The following is a 19396-nucleotide window of genomic DNA, read 5'->3' as shown; positions in this document are numbered from 1 at the left end:
TTCACTATGCACCCACCTTTAGGGGCTCCTTCCTTTCCCACCTCCCTGGTTATTCTCTATCCCTTACCGTTTGCTTTCCTTAGAAGTCTAGAATTATCTTCATCTGTGCATTTATTTTTAAATAAATGTTTATTTTTTTATTGATTTCAGAGAGGAAGGGGAGAGGGAGATAGAAACATCAGTGATGAGACTCATTGATTGGCTGCCTCCTACAAGCCCCCTACTGGGGATCGAGCCTGACACCAGGGCATGTGCTGCCACCAGAAATTGAACCATGACCTCCTGGTTCATATGTGGATGCTCAACCACTGTGCCACACCGGCCGGGCTGTGCGTTTTATTTTTCTGTAACAAATGCAGATAGAGTGCTTACTCTGTCATCAGGCACTGTTCCACTTGCTTTACAAATATCGAGATCATTTAATCCTCACAACTAATCTGACATTGAAACTTTTTCATCCCCGTTTTAAAATGGAAGAAACTGAAGCACAGAGAGGTCAAGTAGGTTGCTTCAGGTCACACAGCTGATGAGTTTAAGTGTCATCTGACACTCCCATTAGAAGACAGAGCCACGTGAGCAGAAGTCGCACCAGTGGGCTGCCTTTTTCACTGCTGAGCCCCTGCACGCAGAGCGCAGCTCCTGGTAAAAGACGAGGGAGGTAAGGCCAGGTCACAGAGAGGAACGGGAAAGAAGCCTGGAGGCAGGCTGGGGGGAGATGGAAGGCGTGGAAAGGCCGCCAGAGACAGAGGAAGGGCTGGTCTAAGGATCAGCAGTGGGATTAGCAAGAGTGTGGTGGTCTGGAGAAAGTGCCGGGAGAAAGGAAAGGCCTTGTTGACAAATTTAGCAGATGAATGAGAGAGAAGGCCAAAAGCCTGGAGCCATCCTGTCTCCTTCCTTCGCGTCTGTGTCCAGTGCACCCATAGGTCCTGGTGGCTCCTCCGAAGTGCACCTGAATACAGTTCTTCTCGGCCCTCCTCTGCTCCCACCCGGCCCAGCCGCCACCACAGCCTCCCAGGCTCCCCCTCGCCCTCTTCACCTGCACAGCAGCTAGAGGGAGCGGATGAGATGAAACTGGATCCTGTCACTCTTCTGCTCAAGATCTGCCAGCATGTCCCACTGGGAACACGATGGCCGCCCACCTGCAGGACCTGGCCCCTCCTGCCTCTTCCCTGCTCCCTCCATTCCGGCCACCCCAAGGCAGCTGCTACCCCAGCACCTCAGCACGGCTATTCCCTCTGACTGCAAAGTTCTTCCCCAGACTTCTCCTAAATCTCACTTCCCTGTGTCTTTTCTCAAATGTTAGCTTCGCACGGAGGCTTGCCCAGGCCCCTCACCCAGCGCCCCTGGCATCCTGTCCCCGACACGGTTCTCCCCCGCACTAATGCAGATACACTACATAAACCTCTAAGTTTGTCTCCTTCACTAACACAAACATCACGGAAACGGATTTTTGTCCGTGTTGTTCACTGCATTTCCCCCAGTGCCCACAATTACACCGGACACATGGCAGGGCATTCGCTGTTTGGGGCCAGTTGCCATGGAACCTTGAGGGCCCAGCTCAGCCAGAGAGAGGAGAGGTGAACCTGGCAGAGCTGGGGGCCGGGGTATCCGGCAGAGGGAGCAGCTTGGAGCGGGTCCAGAGCCAAGGAGCCCACCTAGTTCAAGGACGGAGAGGTCCCTGAGGCTGGAGCTGTGCTGAAGGTGGGGGGGTGGGAAACGCAGGCCTGCCAAATTAGGCTCCGAGCCCCAATCCAAAGCCTCCAAGTGTCCAGCGAGGGAGGGAGGTAGCAGCCGCGGGCATCTGCGGTGACTTTGGCCACAATGTCAAGGCAGCCGGGCGGTCGGGGAGGCTGTGGAGACGAGCTATTGGCATTCAGAGGACACGTACAACCCCGGGGAGGGATGGCACGAGCCAGAGGACGGCGATCGAGCCGGACCCAGGGCCCCTCTCCAGGCCCCCGCAGCTCCTTTGTTCCATGAACTACGCACAGGTCCGGGTGCAAAAATCAGCATTTCAAGCCCAAAGGCCCATCTTTCCCGCTCTAAGCCTTCCTGTCGCCTCCCTCGGGCGCCTGCTCCGCCTCTGGCATGTGGGCTGCGGTTTCAGGCGCTCCCAGGCCGCCCCCCGCCTGGAGGTGGCCCAGCACCACGCCGCGGTCTTTGTTCCTTCACCCCTTCACGTACAAATCAGGGAGGTGGGCAGCTCCCTTCGGTAGGTGCTACATACTGCACGGGAGCCCCTCCTGGCCCTAGAGGACCACCCCCTTACCCCGGAGGTTCAGGGGTCTCCACGGAGGGGACACGGCGGCCACCGGCCCCGCCAGCGTGAGATCCCGGGTCTGTCCTACCCCGGCCCCAGCCTTTCCCGCCACGCTGTATTTTTGAACATTCAGAACCGACCAGCTGGGATCCGGGTAAGGGCCGCCCCTGACGGTCACCCTCACCACGGGGACCCCCGAGAGCCCGAAGCACGGGCGAGAGACTGGGGCTCTCTGCGCTGGGGAGGCGCGAGCCATTGGCTAGACGCAGCCGCCGGAGGCGGGAAGCGGCCCGGAACCCAGGCGTTCCCCACAGCCCTCCGGCTGCCGGAGCCACAGCGGCAAAGGGTGGCTGTCGCTACGGACTCCCACAAACCCCGCAGCCCCTAGAAGGGCAGCGGTGAGAACCTATCAGCGCAAAGTGTTGGCAACTCTCCGCCCAATTGGATTTTTTTTCACCTGAAGGCGTTTCTGTCATGAAGTCTGTCAGCCCAATGGGAAATGTGGAAATTTCCAGAAAGACCAGGACCAATGGGCGCGGCCAGCGCGGCCACGATTAGCGGAGCAAGTAACCAATCGCTGTCCCAGATTTCTGGCCCGCCCTCCAATCGGGCAGTCTAAGGTGGGCGGGGCCTACTTGGGAGCGCCCAATCCCGAGGCGCCTTGGAGGCAGGGCCAAGGGGATTGCTCCCTGCTGTCCAATGAAAGAGGAGCGAAGGTGATGGGCTAGACTTTAAGCCAATAGTAAAGAAGCATAGAAAGCCCTTAGAGGAGCGTGACCAGTGAGAAGACGAGGAAGGGGCGGGATCCGGGGGTCCCGGCAGCTTCTAGTAGGTTCCAGAAGGCGGCGCGTGCGGTTGGGAACGCGGAGCCGACGGAGTCGATTCTACCGGGTTCCGGACTGGGCTATGGAGCAGGTGAAGAAGGAGGGGCAGGCTGAGGCCCAAGGACCGCTCCGGGACCGGACCAGGCCAGGCCGCGGGTGGAGAGGCCGGGCGGGCACCCGATCGGGGCGGAGGGCTGGGCCAGCGGAGCAGCGAGAAAGGCGAGGGCGTGAGGGCCGCGGCCGGCGGGCGGTGAGCGGTGGAGCGAGGCCGGGCCGCGGGGAGCGCCGGGTCCACTCAGTGTCGGTCGCCTCCCGACTCGGCGAGGAGAGCCGAGGGTAGACGACAGTTCGGCGTGAGTCGGCCCGCCACGGCAAGAGGGGCCTGCGGCCGGGTCCCGGAGGCCTCCAGGGAAGTGGCTCTAGGCTAAGCGGGGGGTGGGAGGGTAGAGCCAGCGGCTCTGAGAGGGATGGAGGTGGGCGAGGGGACTCGGAGGAGGCACGAGAGATCGGGTCTACATCGGGGAATTCGGCTTCTGGGAGAGAGACGAGAGAACGCCGACGAAGGGGCCACCCAGGACTTGGCCACAGTTAACTTGGAGGAATGCAGGCGGCGGGGACGGATACGCTGGAAGTAGCTGAGGGACTTGGTGGCCATTTGGGGGAAATAAGCTGTTTTTCTGTGTCTGAAAACCGGGATGGGAGAGTGTTGAGTGAAGGTATGACGAGCAGCAGGCCGACTTCTTCGCCTGATGCAGGAAAGGGGAGGGTGCAGCGAAAGTCCTTGGAACGAATGCCGTCTCTGCCAGGGTTTCACAAATGCATGAGCGGCCCTCCCCCTCCTCGTCTTTTCCCCCTGTGTGTGTGTGATTCTAGAGTAACCGAGGACAGACACTTCTGAAAGGTCGGTTTCTAATTACACAAGGCGGAGGGCGTCGCTGTAGAAAATTCAGATGCTGTAGATGAGCAGCGCGAAGTCAGTGATTCGCCCCTCTGCTCAGCATTTGGGAGGGGGTGGTTATTGGGGAAGCTGGTTATGTCCGATGTCTTCATTATACCCTCGGAGGCTTGAAGGTTGTGAAAGGCCCACAGAGGTTATGTTCCGTTGGGAGCTGTCATTGAGCCGCAATGATTGATCTGGAGGGGGAAATGGCTCACATTTTTGGTGTGATCGACGGACCTGAACCTTTTGCTGTAGGATAGCCATTGTTCCTTTGGTCAAATCTCGAGTCTCTTTGCTAAATTAAAACAGAAAATTAAAGCGGAATGGAGAAGTTTAACTTTGTCCACCCTGGTGGTAATTAAATTCTGTCTGGGAATAAGTAGGCTATGGTATAGACAAGAGATTTCTGGGATGAGAAACACATCATTCTGTTAAATTTTTAAAAGTTTTCTTTTCCCTGCTTTTACCAAAGTAAAGTGAGTTTTTTGTGGGGGGGTTTTTTTTGGGGGGGGAGGGTATAAAATCACGCTGCCATTTACAGAAGTCTACATACAGGTAGATTGTAAATGAATGCCTGACTAAATGTGGGATTACAAATTTACCCTGGCAATTGTGCAAATGACCTGGCTTTTTTTTTTTTTAATATGGTCTTCTTTTATTGGTATGTGCCCTGACCAGGGATCAAACCCACAACCTTGGCATATTGGGATGATGTTCTAACCAACTGAGCACCCAGTCAGGGCTTAACCTGGCATTTTAGTTCAGGTGTTAGAATCTATTGTCTGGCTTAGTTCAACGGCTGGACTCAGTGGGTGAGCGTGGACTTCAATTCCCGGTCAGGGCACATACCCTGGTTGCAGGCTTTATACCTATTGTGGGTGTGCAGGAGGCAGCCAATCAATTATTCTCTCTCATCATTGATGTTTCTATCTCTCTCTCCCTCTCCCTTCCTCTCTGAAATCAATAAAAATGTTTGTTTTTAAATAAAATCTATTGTCTTAAACCCATTCCTGAAAATAATGTGACTTCTCCACCTTTTGTTTTCATTTTCAACTTTGAGATTCACATATCAATTTTAGGGAAATTTGAATGTCCAAAATTGTATTAAATAAGTAACAGTACCTTTCAAATAAATTCTAGTGATACTCTTTTTACATTTAACCCAGTACATACATACAACCATTTAACACATTTAACAAAACAGTACTTAATGTTATGTGGACTACATGCTGGTATTTTCTGTTCCACTTGATCTTTTCAAGTGCTGATCATGACCTATAAACTTCATTTCCTGACTGACAGTACTCCATTTGGAAAACGATGGTGTATGGAATAGGCAATAACTTCATCGAGCTGCTCCTAGCTACTTCTTGTTACTAGCTGAGTTGAGGTTTTTAACTTTGGGCCTCCATCCTGGGTTCTGAGATTTTTGTCCCTTGTTTGCTTAAATTTGGTGGTCTCCTGCCTTTTTTCACTCTGAGATTCTCTAAGTTCCTTCTGATGGAGGTTCCCAACTGGTGTGCCTCAGAGTTCCAAAATCATTTCCCTTAACAGAATTCTTCGTTGCATCAGTATACTGGGTCGTGGGTGGATGGTAGGTAAAAAGAAAGAATGATGCAGTGTGAGGGACATAGCTTTAGCTCAGTGGATGTGTTTGCATTTAAGGTGCGGCCCTCCCTTTCTTGTAGGAGAAGCCCCTTTCCTTAGGCCCCTGCTCTGAAAGCCAAGGCCCTCTCTCTTATTTAAACCTTTAATGTCCTCCTGTTCCTTCCATTCTGAATGTGTGAGAGGGTGGGGATTCAACCACCAATAGTGTTTTTATCCTCTTCGTAATATATTAATAGTTAAGCATGGCAAAAACTGATTTGGGGGCTGGCTTTACCTATTAAAGAACAAAGCATTGATCTACCATGTTGTGGTATATTACCACACTATAAATGGAAATGTGTAGATTTTTCTGATCACGGGAGAGCATCTCGGTGCTCCTGAAAAAGCCTCCTAAAGCCTTTAGTGCACACTTGCTCCACTTCCTTCCTAATGGCCTCTTCCGGTGAGGAGTGACCAGGCCTGTGCTCAGTTTATGGTTGGGACTCTGGAAATCTGTGCAACTGAATTGATTTTTACATGACAGGAACTCATGAGTATGCCCTAGAGTGGCTTCATCAGCTCAAAGTAGAGACTTAGAAGAGTGGCTAGAGTTCTTACCAAACCACATGGGAGCTAGTAGAGAGCAATGTGTCAGGCTTCTACCTGGTTATTTTTTCCTTGCTGGGAAGTATAAATGAATTAATCTGCCAAAGCCGGTTTGGCTCTGTGGATAGAGCGTCAGCCTGCGGACTGGAAGGTCCCAGGTTCGATTCCAGTCAAGGGCACGTAACTTGGTTGGGGGCACATCCCCAGTAGGAGGTGTGCAAGAGGCAGCTGATCGATGTTTCTCTCTCATCGATGTTTCTAACTCTCTATCCCTCTTCCTTCCTCTCTGTAAAAAATCAATAAAATATATATTTTAAAAAAAAGAATTAATCTATGATTTCTCTCTTTTGATCTGTAAAGTAACCTTTTGTTTATAACTGCTGCAAAGAATGAGCATCACCTAAGCATTGGGACTAAATAAACATATTGTGGCTCCTTTTCTCCTCAGGTAAATGAGCTAAAAGAGAAGGGCAATAAGGCCCTGAGTGCCGGCAACATCAACGATGCATTGCAGTGCTATTCCGAAGCAATTAAGTTAGATCCCCACAACCATGTGCTCTACAGCAATCGCTCAGCAGCCTACGCCAAGAAAGGAGACTACCAGAAGGCCTATGAAGATGGTTGCAAAACTGTTGACTTAAAGCCTGACTGGGGCAAGGTAAGCTGTGGTTGAGTTGGGGTTCTTTGGGCTTCCCAGAAATGCTTTTATGTGTGCAGTTCTTAAGTATCATGCCCTCCTGACCTGGTTCATTGCCTAGCCCAGTGGTCTGCAAACTCATTAGTCAACAGAGCCAAATATCAACGGTACAACGATTGAAATTTCTTTTGAGAGCCAAATTTTTTAAACTTCTAATGCCACTTCTTCAAAATAGACTCGCCCAGGCCATAGTATTTTGTGGAAGAGCCACACAAGGGGCCAAAGAGCTGCATGTGGCTTGTGAGCCGCGGTTTGCCGACCACTGGCCTAGCCCAATAGACTAGTATAGTAGTTTATTACCCATTTAAAGTATAATCCTCAGAGTAATAGCATATTTCATCACATCTATTGAGGTACTATCAATTGTTAAGACATGTCTTATTTTTTTTGAACTACTGAGAAAGCAAATGCTGCCTAAGAAACTGGCAACACTTGATCATAAGATGAATTGGGCCCTAACTGGTTTGGCTCAGTGGATAGAGCATCAGCCCGCAGTCTGAAGAAGGGTTCCAGGTTGGATTCTTGTCAAGGGCATGTACTTTGATTGCAGGCTCGATCCCCAATAGGGGGTGTGCAGGAGGCAGCTGATCGATGTTTCTCTCTCATCAATGTTTCTAACTCTCTATCCCTCTCCCTTTCTCTCTGTAAAATATCAATAAAATACTTAAAAAGATGAATTGGGGTGGGTAGGGTGTGCCTCTTTGATAGTTGGCTGGATTCTTAAAGTGTCCATCATGGCATTATATCCTGCTCCTCTTCCTGGTTTTTGTTTTTTGCCTTCACATGAATGCCCATTTTGTTCCATGAAATGTAAAATAGATTCATAGATTCTTTTGAGTTCACCTTCTGGATTTACCTCTAAGTATCCTTTACAGTCATGCATCTCTTTTTTTGTTTGTTTGCTTTTTTGTGGTTTTTTAAAAAAATATTTTTATTGATTTCAGAGAGGAAGGGAGAAAGAGAGAGAGAGAGAAACATCAATGATGAGAGAGAATCATTGATCGGCGCCTCCTACAAGCCCAACACTGGGGATCGAGCTCACAACCTGGGCATGTGCCCCGACTGAGAATTGAACTGTGACCTCCTGGTTCATAGGTCGATACCCAACCACTAAACAACGCCGGCCGGGCTGGTCATGCATCCTTTTTTTTCTTTTTTCTTTTTTTAATCATCGAATATATTTTTCCATTGATTTTTACAGAGAGGGAAAGACAGAGAGAAATGTCGATGTGAGAGAAACACATCTATTGGTTGCCTCCTGTACGGACCCTGACCAGGGTCCAGGCCGGGGAGAAGCCTGCAACCGAGGTATGTGCCCTTGATCCACAGGCCGATGCTCTATCCATTGAGCGAAACAGACTAAGGCTGGTCATGCATCGCAACAGGGATACATTCCAAGAACTAAGTCATTAGAGGGTTTCATTGCTGTGCAAGCATCATGGTGCCCCTACACAAACCTAGAGCGTCGGGCCTGCACAGCTAGGCTGCATGGCCTGTACTCCTAGGCTACACACCTACTGTCCTGAGTACTCTAGGCAACAGTAACAGAACGGAGAAGATGAAAAATGGTGTGCCTGTACAGGGCATTTCCCACAGATGGAGCCTGCAGGAGTGGAAGTTGCTCAGGGTGAGTCAGTGCATGAGGGTGAATGGATGTGAACCTACTGTCCACCACTGTAGACTTTATAAACACTGTACACTTAGGCTACACTCAATTTACTTAAGAAATAGCAAAGCATTGCTCTACCACTTTAGGATGACTACAGTGTCACTAGGTGATAGGAATTTTTTAGCCTTATTATAATTTATGAGACCACTGTCATAGATGCAGTCGTCATTAACCATAATGTTTTTATGTGGCCCATGACTGAATTTTGTGTCTGTCTTTGCTGATTTAAGGGCTATTCTCGAAAAGCAGCGGCTCTTGAGTTCTTGAACCGATTTGAAGAAGCCAAGCAAACCTATGAGGAGGGTTTAAAACATGAAGCAAATAATCCTCAGCTCAAAGAGGGTTTACAGAATATGGAGGCTCGATTGGCAGGTGAGCACCATGTACATTGTCATTTTCCCTTTTTTTCAGTCATTATCTTTAAAGAGGGATTAATTTTGAGACTTTTCCCCCCCTGAAATGTCAGTAAGCTATAGGGGCATAGTAACTTGAGTGAACGGATGCACTTTCCTTTGTTTGGAACAGAGAGGAAATTCATGAACCCTTTCAACATGCCCAATCTGTACCAGAAGTTGGAGAGTGATCCCAGGACGAGGGCACTGCTCAATGATCCTACCTACCGGGCACTGATAGAGCAACTGCGAAACAAGCCATCCGATCTGGGCACGTAAGTTCAGGCAGCATGGTTTATCTCTGCAAGTGGATGTGAACATGATGTTCTCTTCCTAGGATCCTATGGGAGGGGTGCCCTCGATCCTACTGCAGGATTTCTGCCTTTGCTTTTTCTCCCAACGAGCAGTAGGAATTGTTGGTTTTTCATTTGTTTGTATTTCTAGAAAGGGTTGCAAAGCATAAAGCAGCGTAACCTGGAATGTTCATTCTAACCCTCACATGCCTCTTCACTGCTCTCCTACAATTCTGATCTGGCACCATCTATATCCTTTCCATAGACATAAGCCCTGCTGTTTCTGTTGGTATATCAAAGTGGAAACTCAAGGTTAAAAAGAATGTCAGGCCCTGGCCAGTGTGGCTCAGTTGGTTGGGTGTTGTTCCATGCACCAAAAGGTTACTAATTCCATTCCCAGTCAGGGGGCATGCAGGAGGCAGTCAATGGATGTCTCGCTTTCACATGGATGATACTCTCTTCCTCACCCTTCCTCTCTCTAAAAGTCAAAATAATATTTATTTTTATTTTTAAAGAAAAAGACCTACCTATGAGCATCAACCTATGAACCAGGAGGTCACGGTTCAATTCCCGGTCAGGGTACATGCCTGGGTTACAGGCTCGATCCCCATTGTGGGGGATGCAGGAGGCAGCCAATCAATGGTTCTCTCTCATCATTGATGTTTCCATCTTTCTCTCCCTCTCCCTTCCTCTCTCAAATCAATAAAGATATATTTGAAAAAGAAAGTAAGGTGTAAAGAGGTATCTCTAAATCTTATACTAGTATCTGTGTGTCTCTGAATTCCTCTGACTTCTAAAATCATATGAAATATACATATAACTCATTTCTATATCTGCTGACTCAAGAAATAAATCTGTTACCTCATTTTATTATTTTTTTGAAATTTTTTTTTATTGATTTCAGGGAGCAAGGGAGAGGGAGAGAGAGAGAGAGAAACATCAATGATGAGAGAGAATCATTGATTGGCTGCCTCCTGCACACCCCCTACTGGGGATCCGAGCCCACAACCCGGGCATGTGCCCTTGGCTCGTGAGCTGCAGTTTGCCGCTCTGTTGACTAATGAGTTTGCCGACCACTGGGCTAGGGCTCTGTTACCTCGTTTTAGATGGATTTTTGAAAGGTTGAATATTTCTCAGTTGTAACTCATAAGTACAGAATCTAGCAATCTTTTGATGGGTGAGAAGCTTTTGTATACAGTAGTCTGAGCTTTAGCAGTAAGTAGTAATTTAAAGATCAGTTGTGGGGAAGAATGGTTGTTACTTTTCCCTTTTTTTTATACTAGGAAACTGCAAGATCCCCGGATCATGACTACTCTCAGTGTCCTCCTCGGATTTGATCTGGGCAGTATGGATGATGAGGAAGAAGTTGCTACATCTCCACCACCACCTCCTCCCAAAAAGGAGACCAAACCAGAGCCAATGGAAGAGGATCTTCCAGAGAATAAGAAGCAGGTCTGGTTTTCCCTCTCATTACTATCATACAATTGTAAACAACCCAGTCAACGTAGGAATGTCAGGTGGGAACATCTGTAGACTGTGGGTAGCTGTATATTTTTGAGTGCTTAGTGCTTAGTGTGTGCTAAGCTTACTGTTAGTTAAAGTGGTTGATCTCTTTTTTTAAAAAAAATACATTTCTTTATTGATTTCAGAGAGGAAGGAAGAGGTAGAGAGAGAGAGAAACATCAATGATGAGAGAGAATCACCAGTTGGCTGTCTCCCGCATGCCCCCCACTGGGGACCGAGCCCGCAACCTGGGCATGTGCCCTTGGCCAGAATCGAACCTGGGACCCTTCAGTCTGCAGGCCGACGCTCTATCCACTGAGCCAAACTGGCGAGGGCTAAAGTGGTCGATCTCTTAAGAGGTACAAGTGATTTCATAGGAATCGTGTTTCAAAGACTTAACGGCAATGGGAGCTAGCTACCCTTTCATAGTCCCACAGCCACTGTGGTTCTGCCGGTTTGAATATTGATCAGGGCAGGCCAGTAAAGTTGTGAGTGATCCTTGTCCTTGCCATGATCCAGAAGAGAATGTTGTCTCTATCAATCCTGAGGCTTCTGCTTCTTTGTTCTGGTTGGACAGAGTGTGTAATTAAAGGTTGTCCACTTAGCTGCACTGTCTTCAGAGCAGGAGGCAAGTGCCTAAATGATTTTATTTCCCTTCTTGTAAATGAGAACAGCAGGTTGTTGCCAGATTTAGCATCTTTCAATGGGTAAGCATTGGTTGTTTGGGGTGTCTCAAAGCTGGAAAAAAAGCCCTACAGTGTGGGTGGTAGTGAGCTGTACTGAAGACTCGTGCCACCAGTACAGCCCTTTCTCATCCTCTCACCACCCCATCTGCTGCTGTTTCCTGACAACTGAGACCTGAGACAGCCACACAGCAGAAACTGAACTTGGTGCAGCCTCTCACAGTCAAACCTGATACAAACTGTGCTGTCCTCTTTGAAGGTGATTCAAGTTGAGCGGCTTTCCTCTTCCCTGAAGAGGCCCTCTGTTTTCTGACAAAGATCCAGGAGCGTAGGTGGGAAAGGGACTTTCAGAGGAAGCAGAGAGGAAACTAACTTCTCATTTGAACAGCTAGTACTCACTGTTTAAAACCTGCAGCTGGTTGAGGAGGCCTTGGATGTGGAGAACCTGCTTCCGTAGACATGACAGTAGCAGGTGCTCTTCAGTACGTGGGGCAGGTCACAGGCTCTTGCTCTTTTTGCCATCTTGGTTAGGTCTGCCTGCTCTTACCTCTTTCACACCTCATCTAGGCACTGAAAGAAAAAGAATTGGGAAATGATGCCTACAAGAAGAAAGACTTTGACACAGCCTTGAAGCACTACGACAGAGCCAAGGACCTGGACCCCACCAACATGACTTACATGACCAATCAAGCAGGTGAGGCCCAGGAAGAGGGGCAAGTGAGTTGTTAGGCGGACCTCAGGGAGAGGCAAGGGCTGACTCTTCCTTCTTAACCATCCTGCCTGGCAGCTGTGTACTTCGAAAAGGGCGACTACAGTAAATGCCGGGAGCTTTGTGAGAAGGCCATTGAAGTGGGGCGAGAAAACCGGGAAGACTATCGACAGATTGCCAGGTACGCTTGACCTTCTGGAGTACCTTGAGTGGTTCAGAGGTTTGATGTCCAAGATTTAAATTTCCCTGCATGGGGAGAGGGCTGCTGGCCACAGAATGTGTGGTCTGTTGTCCCATATCTGTCAACAACAGGCCGGAAAGGAGGCCGCAGGAGTCAAGACCAAAGGTGCCGAGGGCCACAGTGCCTGAGCAGTAGGCCTTGTTTCTAGTTGTACATGTGCTTTCTCTGCAGGCGCTGGCTCTGTGTCTGCTCTCCCCCAGCAAGTTCTTTTTCCTCTTGTCTTTGTCAGAGCTTACGCACGAATTGGCAACTCCTACTTCAAAGAAGAAAAATACAAGGATGCCATCCATTTCTACAACAAGTCTCTGGCAGAGCACCGAACACCAGATGTGCTCAAGAAATGCCAACAGGTGGGTGGGGAAGAAGGGCTGTTTTGTTATCTCTTAATCTATTGTTACTTTATTGTCATTTAATAATGAACCTTAATTTTTTTAAGTAGTGTCTCTAGTCATATTATATGATGCTGCCCTATCACTTAATGATGTATAACTTAAGATTTTTCTTAGATACCCCAAGAGTTGGGTATTATGCCAGTTGTCATAAATTATGTAGGAGGGTGACTGTATTCACAAAAATACTAGTCGAAAATTACTCGTGCTATTAACACATGCACCATTTTCTTCTGGGGCATATGTTTGTACCAAGTGTATGTCAATATCATTCTGTTTCACAGTGAACCTTGAAAATGAGGATATAGAATTCTTAAAACAAAAATTAAATCTTGCCAGCAGTACTCTTTGAAAATTAAAATTCTAACCTGGCTTTTTAAGCCCAATATTTATGTTTCTAAGAATTTAAATGACTATTCCAAGAATTATGTTTTCTTAGGCAGAGAAAATCTTAAAGGAGCAAGAGCGGCTGGCCTACATAAACCCTGACCTGGCTTTGGAGGAGAAGAACAAAGGCAATGAGTGTTTCCAGAAAGGTATCTCCAGCCTGGATGATGGCACTTTGGATGAGAGTGGTGTAAACGTGCCTTCTGGGCCTCGGCTGACTGCAGGGTAAATGTGCCCTGGTGCGGGAAGGTGGCTTTAAAGTTTCTCTTTTCCTTATTCAGGGGACTATCCCCAAGCCATGAAGCATTATACAGAAGCTATCAAACGGAACCCAAGAGATGCCAAATTGTACAGCAATCGAGCTGCCTGCTACACCAAACTCCTGGAGTTTCAGCTGGCGCTCAAGGTAAGAGGGTCTGTGGAGTGGCCATTTTTGTGACCTGTACGTGGAATGTGTGTGTTCTCTCTTCACACTTTCATCAACATCAGCTTGCTGTTCTTGTTAGGATTATAGATTCAAGATGGTGGTGGTGCATGTGTGAGGTTTGTGAATACAGGGTTGGGCAAAAGTAAGTTTACAGTTGTGAGTATGTGAAACACAGTTCTTGTATTATTTATTAATTATTGTTTTCGAACAACTGTCAACCTGCTTTTGCCCATCCCCTGCAGGACCTATCTCTTTCCGGTCCTGCCCATGTTGTTAGTGATGGGGAGTATTTGGGGAAGTGGATCCTTTCCCACCTAACCTGGCCTGATCTTTTTTTTTTTATCTCCCCGTAATCCTTCCTCACATTTGTTTTGTTTCGTTTTGCCCTTTTAACATTTTGAGTGTACAATTTAGTGGCATCAAGTAGATTCATACTGTTGTGCAACCATCACCACCATCCATTACCGACCTTCTGTCCTCCCAAACTGAAATTCTGCATCCTCCACATTGTCCTTCCCCCAGCTCCTGGCAGTCACTGTTCTACTTTCTGTGTCTATGAATTTGATCACTCAAGGTACTTCATGTAACTGGAACCAAACAATATTTGTTGTTTTGTGTCCGGTTTATTTCACTTAGCATAATGTCTCCAAGGTTCATGTTATAAAATGTATCAGCATTTCTTTCCTCTTTAAGGCTGAACACTGTTTCATTGTAAGTATATGCCACCTTTTGTTTATCCATTTATCTGTTGATACATGTTTCCATTTTTGGCTCTTGTGAGTAATGCTCTTATGAATATGAGTGTACACTTATCTGTTCAAGCTCCTAGTTTCAGTTCTTTCGTATTTAACAGCGGAAGTGCTGGACCATAGGACGGATCTGTGTTTAGTGTTTTTTTAGAACTGCCATATTTTCCACAGCAGCTTTACCATTCTTCACTTTCTGATGTTTAGCTGAGCGGGTCTGCTGTTCTCAGTCACGTTGAGAATAGTTATTTGAATACGTTCGACACTGGAGAAATTATTCCCCATTGCTCTCTTGAGCAAAGCTGCTCTGTGCCTCTTGGCTATTTTGTAACTTCTCTAGGAGACAATCTGGGGACATTTTGTGGGAAGGTGAAAAAATGTGGTCTATCTGGAAACACCTGAGTCCATGATGGTTTGGTTTGCTGCCATTATCTTCCGGATCTGTGGCCTAGAGATATCAGTCACCTGTGAGGGGGAGCAGTCCTTCCCCACTCGTGCAAACGGAAGGGAAGAAGGAATGGATTTACTTCTGGTCTCAAAGTTTCTTGGTGGAAGAGGAGGAATTAGACGTAGCTGTGCAAACTACACTGTGTAGCACATTCTATTTTACATAATTTCATATTTCGGAGATGTTTCAAACAAAAATACACAGAATACCTATGTATTCTTCACCTATATTCAACAATAAGTATTGATACATTTTTGCTGAACCATTTGTAAAAGGAAATTTTATGCATTTTGGCAGTTGACCTCCAAATTCTTGATCTCCAAATTGCTTCTCCTGAAATCACTTTCCCCATCCAGCCACAATATTATTGGCACCTGATGATAACAAAATTAAGGCTTCAATGCCATCTGCTCTGTGTCTATATTCAGATTGCTCTACTTGTCCAAAAATATGTTTTAAAGTTTTAGTTTCTAAAGCCCATGCTTTTCATCTGGTTGTCATGTTCTCTTTTAGTTTCTCAAACTAGAAGCTTCCCCACCTTTTGGGTTTTTGTTTCTTTTTGTGTGTGTATTTTTTGTTTTGCTTTGTTAATCCTCACCTGAGGATATTTTTCCCATTGATTTTTATTTTTATTGATTTCAGAGAGGCAGGGAGGGGGCTAGAGAGATAGTCTGCAACCTGACCATATGCCCTGACTGGGAATCGAACCGTGACCTCCTGGTTCATAGGTCAACGCTCAACAACTGAGTCACGCCAGCTGGGCCCATTGATTTTTAGGGGGCAGGGAGGCAGAGAGAAACAGCGATGTGAGAGAGACACATGGATTGGCTGCCTCCCACACACATCCTGACCAGGATCAGGGAGTGAACCTGCAACCCAGATACATGTCTTGACTGGGAATCGAACTCATGACCCTTTGGTGCATGGCTGACACTCTAACCCAGGGGTCCTCAAACTTTTTAAACGGGGCCAGTTCACTGTCCCTCAGACCGTTGGAGGGCCGGACTATAGTTTAAAAAAAAAACTATGAACAAATTCCTATGCGCACTACGGGCCTGGGACGAGTCGGCTGCTAAGCAGGACAGGCAGCGGCACCCGGAGGGCCGGATAAATGTCCTCGGTGGACCACATGTGGCCCGCGGGCCGTAGTTTGAGGACACCTGCTCTAACCGTTGAAACGGCCAGGGCGCGTGCGTGTGCATGTGCGTGTGTGTGTGTATTTAGTCATCAGCCTTTTGAAAAGTCTAGGCCACTTGGTTGGGATGGTCCCTAACCTGGGGTTGTTGTCCCTTGCGGTGTTGCTTAACTGACTCCTCTACCCTCCTTTTGCTGTGGCTGCTATTAAATCCACCCAGATGCCAGGTTTAACAGGAGCACTGGAAGCAAAAGCAGAACCCTTTGTTAAGGGCTCTGGGTGATGGATCAGTTTGTCATTCCAAAGGAGCCGTCTGCCTTGAAGTAGCTCATGGAAAGGAATGAGCCTAATTCCTTTTTGCCTCTTCTTCCTAGGACTGTGAGGAATGTATCCAACTAGAGCCATCCTTCAGTAAGTGCCTTTATGCTGCCTCTGCCCATCCCTTTGTCCTGGTCAAAAGATTGAAAGGCAAAGAGCATGCCTGTGTGTCCTCGCAGCTGTAATATTTAGCAGCTAGCATCACGGGCGTGAGGGGCATTGGCGCTCGTGAGGGGCATTGGCGCTCGTGAAGGGGTGAGAGAAGCAGCCCTGGGAGCTGCATTTTGGATAAGGCCTCACCCTTCCCATTTCTGTCTGCAGTCAAGGGTTATACACGGAAAGCAGCTGCCCTAGAAGCAATGAAGGACTACACAAAGGCTATGGATGTCTACCAGAAGGCACTAGAGCTGGACTCCAACTGTAAGGTGGGCTGCTTCTGGCTCTCCTCTGCCCCCGCTTCTCCTCCTCCGTGGTCACTCACTGATCCTTGCCTCTCACCTGATTCTGTGTGTGTGTCTCAGCCCTTCTCGGTTGCCTCTGTTATCTTGGACCTGCTGAAGCAGTGAGGTAGGTTGCGCTAACACCCACCCCTTTGGCTTTGCTGGAATGCAGGAGGCAGCAGATGGTTACCAACGCTGTATGATGGCCCAGTACAACCGACACGACAGCCCCGAAGATGTGAAGCGACGGGCCATGGCCGACCCTGAGGTGCAGCAGATCATGAGTGACCCAGCCATGCGGCTCATCCTGGAACAGATGCAGAAGGACCCTCAGGCACTTAGCGAGTGAGTGGAGTTGGGGAGATGGCCTTGAAGGATAAACCAGTGGCCGTGCGTGAGGTTGGGGACGCATGTGATCAGCCTGAGTAGGGTATTTATTTATTATGTGATTCTTACTTGAAATTTTAAAGGTTGGCAGTTTAAAGGTGGACTGGAAGGGCTTTATCTGTATGTTAGTCATGGTAGCTTAAATAGTCCATTGGAAAGACCAATTTTGCTGGGACGAATGGTCTCCATTTAAAGCTGTCCCCATAAAGTGGAGCAGCTGGTCAGGTTCTGACTGCATAGCAGTGAAGGCCTCTGCCGTTCTCCTGCCAGAACTTGTCCTTAACCACCTCCCGTTGGTACCTTCTAGGGGGTGTGCACTGGGGCTTGCTCCAAGAACAAGTAAGACTTCTCTTACGTTAAGTCTCATTTCAAGCTTTGCTTCTTCTTCATTAGACACTTAAAGAATCCTGTAATAGCACAGAAGATCCAGAAGCTGATGGATGTGGGTCTGATCGCAATTCGGTGATGACTTGCTCATCATCCCTCTTCCCTCTGTCCTCGTGTGGAAAGAGGAGCTGGGACCGCAGCAAGCAGCACGGAGCAGAAGGGAGAGAAGGGGAAAAGCAAACAACTTATCTCTATATTTATACAGACCTGTGTGGAAGATGCAGAGACTTGTACCCACGTTACTCTGTAGCCGCTGCCTCTGGGACCTCCCAGCACATGCATGGTCTCTGCCGCTGCCCTCCAGTTCCATGTCTCTGTCCCCTGTTCCCAGTCGCTGTCTCAGCTGCTCTCCCATAGTTGGTTATTTTTTATTTGGGGCAGTGGGCATGAATGGGGAGGGGAGGGTATTTTTCCCGACCTCAGGTCCCAACTGTCTTCACATTGTTAACTCCGAGTCCCCTTCTCCAATAAAACAAGCCAGTCAGGCGTGGTTATACCTTGTGATGTCCTTGAGTAATTTTTCTGCCAAAATACTTTGAAGTGGGCCCTGGCTGGGCAGCTTAGTTGGTTAGAGCATCATCCTGATGGACCAAGGTGGCAGGTTTGATCCCCGGTCAGGGCACATACAAGAATCAACCAATGGCCCTGTCCGGTTTGGCTCTGGATAGTGTCGGCCTGTGGACTGAAGGGCCCCAGGTTCAGTTCTAGTCAAGGGCACATGCCCAGGTTGTGGGCTCAATCCCCAGTAGGGGGCATGCAGGAGGCAGCAGATCAGTGATTCTCATCATTGATGTTTCTCCCTTTTCCTCTCTGAAATCAATAAAAATATATTTTAAAAATAAAAGAACATATCTTGTATACTAATAAAAGGGTAATATGCTAATTAGACCAGGAGACCTTACAGACAAAGCCATGGTGGCAGGGCCAAGGCAGAGGCGGTTAGGGGCGATCAGACCAGGAGGGGAGGGCATTTGGGGGTGATCAGGCCAGCGGGGGTGGGGGCACTTGGGGGCGAGCAGGCTGGCAGGCAGAGTGGTTTAGGGGTAATCAGGCAGGCAGGCAGGTGAGCAGTTAGGAGTCTGTAGTCCTGGATTGTGAGAGGGCTGTCTGACTTCCGGTTTAGGCCCAATCCCACATCAGGCCTAAACCGGCAGTCGGACATCCCCTGAGGGGTCCCAGATTGGAGAGGGTGCGGGCCGGGCTGAGGGACAATTACCACCCTTCCACACACACCCCCCACGAATTTCATGCACTGGGCCACTAGTGAATAAAGTGGAACAACAACATCTCTAAAAATCAATCATTAAATAAAACAAAAGTCAGTGGCTGTTCTCCAGGGGTCAACCTGGATGGAGAGAGGTGTGTCTGAATTGATGACAGGACCTGGGCCTTTTTCTAACACGTGGGTCTGTGAGCTTGCCTTGGTCCCACTGCTTTGCCTTGGTGCTCACTAGGTGGTGCTGTCACTCAGGGAACAGCTGAAAGGGAGCTTGGAGTCACCTCTACTCAGTGGCCAGGTTCAGACAAACTCTGGTGATTCCTATGCTGTCGGTTCTTCACACGCTTAATCTCAAAACCAGACGCCAGCTCCACCCAGAGAACACTATTCCACCCGAGAACCAAAACTGCTCCCATTGCAAGAGATGCTTTGGACTTGTTTTGGAGAGGTCAGATCTGTCAGCAGCTGTATGTTTCAGGTTTTGCTTTTTGTTTTTTATGTTTGTATTGATTTTAAGAGCAGAAGGGAGAGGGAGAGAGGGATAGGAACATCAATGATGAGTCCAGCTAGCATGGCTCAGTGGTTGAGCATCAACCTATAAACCAGGAGGTCCTGGTTCAATTCCCGATCAGGGCACATGCCCAGTTGCAGGCTTGATCCCCAGTAGGGGGAGTGGTGTGCAGAAGGCAGCCGATCAAAGATTCTCTCT

At 48.2% G+C, this 19396-nt stretch overlaps 1 protein-coding gene across 2 annotated transcripts; it reads left to right on the top strand.

Moving 5' to 3' along the window:
* Positions 1–3056: 3056 nt before the first annotated feature.
* STIP1 (stress induced phosphoprotein 1) lies at positions 3057–17969 on the top strand. 2 transcript variants are annotated; one of them, XM_080641888.1, is made up of 14 exons: positions 3057–3175; positions 6666–6875; positions 8814–8955; positions 9109–9250; positions 10552–10720; positions 12022–12148; positions 12242–12344; positions 12634–12754; positions 13233–13329; positions 13462–13586; positions 16311–16347; positions 16576–16679; positions 16867–17039; positions 17475–17969. In XM_080641888.1, exons 1-14 carry the CDS (start codon positions 3167–3169, stop codon positions 17545–17547), a joined length of 1632 nt encoding a protein of 543 aa, XP_080498014.1. In that variant the 5' UTR covers positions 3057–3166; the 3' UTR covers positions 17548–17969. The 2 variants fall into 2 exon arrangements, with proteins under 2 accessions (XP_080498014.1, XP_080498015.1); XM_080641889.1 differs by having other exon boundaries at positions 3131–3334.
* The last annotated feature ends 1427 nt before the right edge of the window (positions 17970–19396 follow it).

This window comes from Plecotus auritus (genome assembly GCF_963455305.1).
Source record: "Plecotus auritus genome assembly, chromosome: 9".
NCBI classification, from domain to species: Eukaryota; Metazoa; Chordata; class Mammalia; order Chiroptera; family Vespertilionidae; genus Plecotus; species Plecotus auritus.
The sequence above is the reverse complement of the archived record's forward strand: the minus strand, read 5'-3'. Positions and strand labels throughout refer to the sequence as shown.